Genomic DNA, 8,401 nt, shown 5'->3' with positions numbered 1-8,401 from the left:
TCATTTTTGCGAGCGGCTTCTTGTATAGATAGATCTGTCCTCGACCTAGAAATCACAATGGATTAGAGCGAAACATATTTCAGGCAAATTGCTCAAATATCACCTGAATGTCCTAAATTGACACTTATATAACATTTGACAAATCGCAAAATTCGTTTTATTATAGTAAGTTTCTTCGTTCTTTTGAAATGTACTTCTTCTGAAAATGTTTAATCGAGCAATAATCAATCATAAATTTCATTAAAATTTTAAGAATTAAATACATATTTTTATAGCATATAATTATTAATTATTTTCTATTTTAATAATATATATTTATAATTTTAGGAGCATAAAATGTATTTTTCTCATTTTTTCTTATTATGACGTATTTGTCAATCTCGAGGGATATTATAATGCCAATATAATGTGTTTGTATCCTCTCTGCTTCGATTTAGTTATCTAGTTCCTAGTCGACAGGTATGCTTCTCGAGTGAAGCTGCGCGTGCGACGAATAACGAGCGAACAATTTTCGATCGCACGTTGTTTGCTTACAGATGGTCTTCATTGGACTTACTTTTGGGAGAAAGGACTTGAAAGAATGACGCGGAGATTTTCGAAACTTTACTTAGGTCGCTTGTGAAACAAACAACTCATAGCGCATTCATAATGTGCCGTATTATTTTTTATAAATTATCGATTTGTAAACGTTTCATTTCACTCGATATTTATGTGGATTACGGACGGAAAATAATTCTCTAGGAATTTAAAATTATAAAAAGAAATATTCTACATCTACAGAATGTTAGAAAAATTCTCGCTAAAGAAAAAATCGTTTACTGCCGCATTTTTCTATTTTCTATTTTTTTTATGCATCGTTGAAATCGAAATTTATCCTTTTTAAATCTTCACGATGTTTCGAGTGAGTCACGATTGATCTTCCGATGGAATATTTTATCTCCTATCGATTCGAATCCCTCGCCTCGCGTCGGGCTTACAGCTTGAAAACGATGCTGTATTACTTTCGCTGATCCGATCAGAGCCAGATGACACCAAGGCCACAGCCGTCCAACATTTCTCGCAACGAGAGCGCCAAGTTCTCGCCGCGAGAGAACGTCCGTCCGTCATCGGGACGAAAAAAAGGGCCGCCTCGTTAACGCGCCGCCTGACCAGGGTCAACCGCGAGCGAGCATCCCGTTGCCGATCCTCCGGAGAGCAATCGGTGGTCCTTCGATCCCCACTTCGAGCAATTCTTACGCGGTGTATTTTGTTCGTCTATTCCCCCCGGCGGCATCCCCCTTCGCGCACCTACCTCCCACGTTCCCCGGGTGTCTCACCTGGTCGGTAGCATCCTCCTGCATTCGCGCGACGAGGACTTTCTCCGAAAGACGGCCAACTATATAAGCGAGATGCACGCTGTTTGAAGCACGTTAGACGAAATCGCACGGGTGCGTCGAGCAGGCCACGTCGAGCCGCCGCATCTGTTTCTTTTCGTTTACCTCGTATCACGTACGCGAGAGACGGTATCTTCGAAAAATAGAGAAAGAGAGAGAGACAACTACAACGTCACCCGCGTTCGGTCGAACGCAAGGAACGCAAATTCGTGCATGTGACTCGGCGCGACGAGAGACTCCAAAGGCATCTACGAGAGTTCGATCGCCGGGGACCATGAGACCCGCGAGAAGCTGGGCTCCTCTGGCAGCGACCGTGCTGGCCACGACCCTGCTGCTGAGACCCATCTACGCCGAGGGTAAGAGGAGGATCCTCAACTTTCTTTCTTCAAACTTCGACTCTTCAGTCTCGTGAGCCGAAACTACCCCACCGCGTTTTATTAATTATGAAAGAATAGATATATCGTGACATGCAGAATGAAAGATCACAGCTGATGGATTCACGTCGATGTCATGTCGAGTTTGAAAAGGTTTCTCTAAAAAGAAAATGTGTTAACTTTCTATAATATGAGACGTGGGATTAAGTAGAGAATTAATTTTGTATTAACACCAGAGAGATTTGAGAGATCCCATGCCAATTAATGTTTTATATTATTAAATGAAGAGTGTAATAAATCAATTAATGTTTCGCGAAAGTAAAAATAGCCTTAAAATTATATATTTTATATTACATGAAACAAGATAAATGGCATTAGTAACTTTGAAGGATACTTTTATAATATATTAAAGTTGTTTGCATCACATTAATCGTCTTCCTTCCTCTTTAATATCATGCCGTGCTAAATTTATTTACTAAAGTTACTCGAGTAACGTTTTTAGTGGAATTTAATAAAATCTAAAAGATAATATTGTGTATAAGAAGCACATTATGTTAAATTTACGCATTACGTGAATAGGCTCGTGTCATATTTTTAATTAGTACTGTCATCATTATAATATTTTAATTTGCATACAACATATAGGAGAACTTAGAAAGTCCGCGGTTAGGCTTAACAGATGTCCCGCGATGCGCTTTGTTTTTGCACGAGTGAGAAAATAGCGAAGAGATCGCGCGACGATTCGAAGAACGTTTTCACTCTCAACCAATTAATCATCAGCATTCACATGTTAAATGAGATTTTATGAAAATTATAATTTCTAAACTAGTGCCAAGTACGAGTAAAAATATTATTTTGATAAAAATACAATTCATATTATCATGATAATGCACTCATTATGCTATCACAAATCAAGGTAACAAAATGTCTAATTAAGATCCAAAACAAGTTATTAATTATTTAAATCACGATGATTAAGTTCCTCATATTGCTTTCAACGCTCTTCAAGCGTAAAGCGCATAACGTTTTTATTAATTTTCTTATTAGATGCTATATAGGTACTCTAGTCCTAATTAGAATGTTTTGCAAAGTGCGAGAGTGTTTCGGATCGATACAAGTCTCCGATTCAAGCATTCTTGTTGGCGTACTACTTTATGCAGTTGCACGCACTTAACGCACGCCATCAAGTAAGCGTACAGCAATAACCGATAATTGGCACTCTCGTTATCCAAACATGTTTTTGTATCTCAGATTATCGTAGTTTGTTCTCGAAAAATTTCCCTAAACTTCATCTTTCTTTCGATCATTTCAACGATTCCATATTTTTTCCCGCAATCTTTCAAGTGGCACAGGCGAATTTGTGAAATCGGGGCGCACGAAAAAGTAGAAAATGCGCGAGGCCTGAAATAGTCGAGCATTAGGGCGACGTGAGCTATCGGTCAGCATCTTTAGCAAACTGCGCATGGCGTGTTGAATCGGTGTATAAATCAGGACGTTATCACTCGCGATCTAGCGTAATCTAGTTCGAAAGCGTGCAAGCTGAAACTTCATCACACTTTTGTGCAGCGATTGTCTCGATTTCACACATGTAAACGTCACGTATATACTCAGCGGGATTAGTCATTGTTTAAGCTGCAAATTATTGCAGAACTTTGATTATACGCGAGATACGTCGTTTAATGAGCGAAGGTGTCTCGTTGAAACTTGGACTTATTGTTCACCTAAACGTGTCGGCTTTTAGCACAAGTCGTCTTTATATTTCTCGCTCTATCTTATTTTATATTTATGTTTTATATTTATATGTATTTTAAAACCATTTTAAAAACGTTTTACCGGATATTCTCCGTTTTCTGTTTCATCCAATCCTTGTGCATCGCAATTGAAGCCCGAGCGTTATTTCAGTTATTATTCGATTTCATTAATATGAATTATTCATTCCTCTTAAAATCGAGACGGCAGCTAATTTCGATTGCGAGATTGAATGGGCGGAATTAAAAGTGCGCTTGTATAATAGACAGAAGGGTACAAAAGAGAATGGCGAATCGCTAATCAAGGATTAATTAACACACCGGGATTCAACGATTGCCGATCCTAGCTATAAATGTGATACCGGCGATAAATCGCTTCTTCAAGCGTCACGTTCGCGCGATAAATCAATCGGACGTCGTTCCGGTGCATCAGCGCGCGATGAAAGCGAGCGTGACTCAATCAGCGTTAACGCGTAAAAATTCCACGCGTGCGATTATCGTGAAAATTTCGCGTTGGCGTCTCAATCGACACGTAATTACTCTTTCTCTCTTACGACGAGATGACGAACCCGCCGATGATGATGATGATGCGTCGAGCAGGTAGCGGATAAGAAATCGTTACGGTCTGATTACGTCGCACACTGGATCGGTGGAAGAATCTCCGACGTGAGCATAATTTTCACTCATACACAGAGAAAAATATCATTCTACTGCCAAGAAAAGCGATTACTCAGTTTATTTTTCTTTTTTTAAGTAATAGTTTTCTTCAACAAAGAATATATTCTTGACAATAGTCTTAAAATATACTCATCACAAGTGTTAGAAAATCTCATTATCGTGTACTCAAAAGAAGAATTTATTTTCTCTTCAAGAATATTGTAAAGTTGTATCAAAGAAAAATCAAACTTACTTTATGTAGTAAGCAAACCAAATTTTTGTTTTAATTTAATATTCTTGACTAAAATACTGCACTTATTAAAATTCAGAATATATTCAATTAAATTTAATGCTTGTGATGAATTTATGATATATTTGCGGATATACAAACTTATGATATATTTAAAATAAGTAATATTTACTTGAATACACAATTTTTCTGTGTGTACGAGGGACTCATAACGTCGTGCATTCTTTAATCAAAGAGTGAATTTAAATATAATAAAATATGCCGAGTAAATTTTAATCTTTATATGATTTTTTTTGCTATTATATTTTAGAAAATTGTTTCGACTTTACGCGCTGTTGATCTCGGAAATTTTTATCCTCAAGAGTCATTAAATATACGATCAAGTAAAACTTCCGCTGAAGTATCATCGTGATGAGGTTACTTAAACATCTTTCTAAATTCTTGTTGAACAAAAGAGAAAATAAAGTTTTCGAATTTCTACTGTGTATTGACTCTCGATTGCTAGGAAATAGCAATTGGCGATGAGATCGTAAATAATGAACTTCGACAATAGCATTTATGTTACTGTCGAAGTTCATTATTTACTATCTCATCACCAATGACTTCGCCGCAAACAATAAAGTTTCTCATTAGTAGTAATTTTACCAAGACATTACTACACAGATATAATAAAAAGTCATTAGTAATGCAGGAAAGTAAAAGTTGAAAGAATAGTCAAGAGCAAAGAATGTGTATAATCAAAGAAAGTGCGTATCTCTGAATAAAATGAATAACTATTCCTTCTTGGACGTAAAATTAATAAAAATATAATAGAATTTTCAGTTAAAAGAGATATATAAGATATATCATTTTTTTAAATCCCCCCCTCACCTAGAAATATTTTATTCAAAACGGCAATTCTGGATCTAATATTATTTTCAGCGCCAATTTCGAGCAACTATCTGCCACCCTCAACCAGTTACGGCACCCCTAATTTAGGGGGTGGTAGTGGAGGTGGCGGTGGATACTCTGGCGGAGGTGGTCGACCGTCCTCGACTTATGGAGCGCCCAGTCAAGGTGGCGGAGGTGGTGGATATTCCGGTGGTGGTGGCGGTGGAGGTGGAGGTGGATACTCCGGTGGCGGCGGAACGCCGTCCTCTAGTTATGGAGCACCCCCCTCAACGAGCTATGGAGCACCCCCTTCAACAAGCTACGGGGCACCGTCCGGAGGTGGTGGCGGTGGTGGCAGCGGTGGATTCGGCGGGGGTGGTTTCGGCGGAGGAGCTCCTTCCAGCAGCTACGGAGCACCGCCGTCCAGCAGTTATGGTGCGCCTAGCTCTGGTGGAGGAGGGGCACCGTCTTCTAGTTACGGAGCTCCGTCCCGTCCGTCCAGCGGCTATGGGGCGCCATCGGTAGGACGACCGTCTTCGACCTATGGTGCGCCTTCCAGCGGAGGTGGCGGTGGATTCGGTGGTGGCGGCGGATTCGGCGGTGGTGGCGGCGGTGGAGCTCCTTCCAGCAGCTATGGAGCGCCGCCGTCCAGCAGCTATGGAGCACCGCCGTCCAGCAGTTATGGTGCGCCTAGTTCTGGCGGAGGAGGAGCACCGTCTTCTAGCTACGGAGCTCCGTCCCGTCCGTCCAGCGGCTATGGAGCACCATCCGCAGGACGTCCGTCTTCGACCTATGGCGCGCCTTCCAGCGGAGGTGGCGGATTCGGCGGTGGCGGCGGATTCGGCGGTGGTGGCGGCGGTGGATTCGGGGGTGGTTTCGGCGGAGGAGCTCCTTCCAGTAGCTACGGGGCACCGCCGTCCAGCAGCTATGGAGCACCGCCATCCAGCAGCTATGGTGCGCCTAGTTCTGGCGGAGGAGGGGCACCGTCTTCTAGCTACGGAGCGCCTAGTTCCGGTGGCGGCGGATTCGGTGGTGGTGGATTCGGTGGCGGCGGAGCGCCGTCTTCCTCTTACGGCGCACCTTCGGGAGGTGGCGGCGGCGGCGGATATTCCGGCGGTGGTGGAAGACCGTCAACGTCTTATGGTGCCCCATCCAATGGTGGTGGTGGTGGTTTCGGTGGAGGCGGGTAAGAAAATATTCGTGATAATTAAACACGAAATTATTCTGTGATAATACAAAATCAACTTTGTACAAGATATTGGCTTATTGTAACACCTAGTTTAATATCACAGTTTATGAAGAGAGTTCAATTCTTTGAAATTCCTTATTCACTTTAAAATCTCAAACTTAAATGACTATTTTTTATTGTTTCTTTATCATTTATTCATAAATTTATCGATCGAACGTTTTTCTCATGATTTCTTCTCATGATTTCCTCCTCAGCTCTGGCGGATACTCTGGAGGCGGCGGAGGTGGCAGACCATCGTCGACCTACGGTGCACCGAGCTTCGGTGGCGGCGGCGGCGGCGGCGGAGGCGGACAGAGTTACGCCAGTAATGGAGGATACCAATACTAATCCAGACACGTGTTCACTCGGCGAGACGATCTCCGTGCTCGATCGCGTCGGCTTCCATCAAGTTTCTCGGACTGGACATCAAGAATCGGTTTGATCCGTGTATCAGTAAACGGGCGTCGATCGCTCTTAATCGAGAGGAAATTTTAATTAAAAGGTAGCTCATAATTATTAATGAAGATGTCCTAGACATGAGCTGATAATGTCGTATATAACAGAGGAGATCCACGCTAGAAATATCTCGTTATCATTGAATATGTCTTCGATAAACGTGAGTGACAATCACAAAGACAGATATATCTGCGAGGTCTTCCGTAGAAACATTTCTTCTTGGCAGCCGACGGGGAAAGCGTGCGAAGACCGTTCGTCGCATCGTAAATCCGCGAAATTCGTGCTAAAGATTTAACAACAACGATGGGTTTTCGGTCGGGAAAATTGCGAACAAGGAAATATTATGATACCTGATGCATGGCAGGCGCGTTCCTGCGAATGGCCGAAAGAACAAGGCATCGATCTTTTTTCTTTTTTTTCACAATCACGGCTATGTCATCTCTTCCGTACGCTTCCAGAAAAGCGCATCGTTACTGCCGATATCGAAAGATATGCCAAAAGCAAAGAGGAAGAGAGTAAAAAACGAACAAGACGAAGAAAGCTCGATTTTCCACATTCGGAGCCTGTAACTTATTTATTTTGTAAAGACGCTTTTTGTACTAATAATAAAGCCGCTGTACGCTGATAAGAATCTCGTCTTATCAACTTATTATTTCCATTCCAACGTACTGAATAAAAAAACAACTAATATATTTTTTCAGGAACGTCATCTCATTTCATGTGGAATAAGCATGCTTGAGAATTTTTCGTTACTTTGTGCTACGAGCATCCATTATCTAGATCCACATTTCAAAATCAGAAAGCAAAATTTCGATTTTTTGAGTCGTTCTTTTTTTCTTCCTTAATCGCGCAATCATCTTTCTCTTCCATAAAATCTGATAAAATCTACTTGCGATTTATTTCGTCAATTATCATAATGTCCGGTGGAAATGCATTCGCTTCTCGACGAAAATTCGGCCAATCGTACAGAAAGACGATCAGCGAGACGGAGAAACTTGGCATAAGGTTAGTCGGCCGACACAGGCAAACGGTCGATTTATCGATTCTCATGGCTCGGATACCGGGAAGGCATGAATAACTAAGAGCTCTCTTTCTATTCCTGCCGTTGAATGTCTAAAAGCACATATCGATATCCGAGGCTCCGTCGCGGCCACCTCAACGCGAGTCATGCCCTCGTGTTTCTTGACCACGTCGTTTGCAGGGATCGCAAAATTGAAACGTGCAATCGAATGGCTGCTATGAAATTCTCCGACGCTCAAAGATTAATCCCGAGAGAGCTCCGGGTTTCTCGCTAGATGGTCCAGGTAAATATTGCAACTAGCTGCTTCTGCTCCCGGTTCCACTCTGTTATTAAATTTTTACATTACATTTCCAGGACGATGAGGATGATATAAATCTATTTATGGCATACATAACAAAACTAAAATTTACATAATAATTTTACT

General features: G+C 41.6%; 1 protein-coding gene across 1 annotated transcript; it reads left to right on the top strand.

The window, feature by feature from the left end:
* Positions 1 to 1,377: 1,377 nt before the first annotated feature.
* LOC145973988 (uncharacterized) lies at positions 1,378 to 7,587 on the top strand. Its single transcript, XM_083103696.1, has 3 exons — positions 1,378 to 1,729; positions 5,324 to 6,458; positions 6,716 to 7,587. Exons 1-3 carry the CDS (start codon positions 1,648 to 1,650, stop codon positions 6,846 to 6,848), a joined length of 1,350 nt encoding a protein of 449 aa, XP_082959822.1. The 5' UTR covers positions 1,378 to 1,647; the 3' UTR covers positions 6,849 to 7,587.
* The last annotated feature ends 814 nt before the right edge of the window (positions 7,588 to 8,401 follow it).

The sequence above is a fragment of the Camponotus vicinus genome, unplaced genomic scaffold (assembly GCF_025532165.1).
Source record: "Camponotus vicinus isolate PSW18456_S1 unplaced genomic scaffold, iyCamVici1.0 SCAF_7, whole genome shotgun sequence".
NCBI lineage: Eukaryota > Metazoa > Arthropoda > Insecta > Hymenoptera > Formicidae > Camponotus > Camponotus vicinus.
Note: the sequence above shows the minus strand (reverse complement) of the source record. Positions and strands in the feature narration are given on the sequence as shown.

Coding starts and splice junctions, on each gene's coding strand:
- LOC145973988 (XM_083103696.1), top strand. CDS start 1,648: ATGAGACCCGCGAGAAGCTGGGCTCCTCTGGCAGCGACCGTGCTGGCC. Junction 1,730..5,323: donor GAGACCCATCTACGCCGAGG/GTAAGAGGAGGA, acceptor TATTATTTTCAG/CGCCAATTTCGAGCAACTAT. Junction 6,459..6,715: donor GGTGGTTTCGGTGGAGGCGG/GTAAGAAAATAT, acceptor TTTCCTCCTCAG/CTCTGGCGGATACTCTGGAG.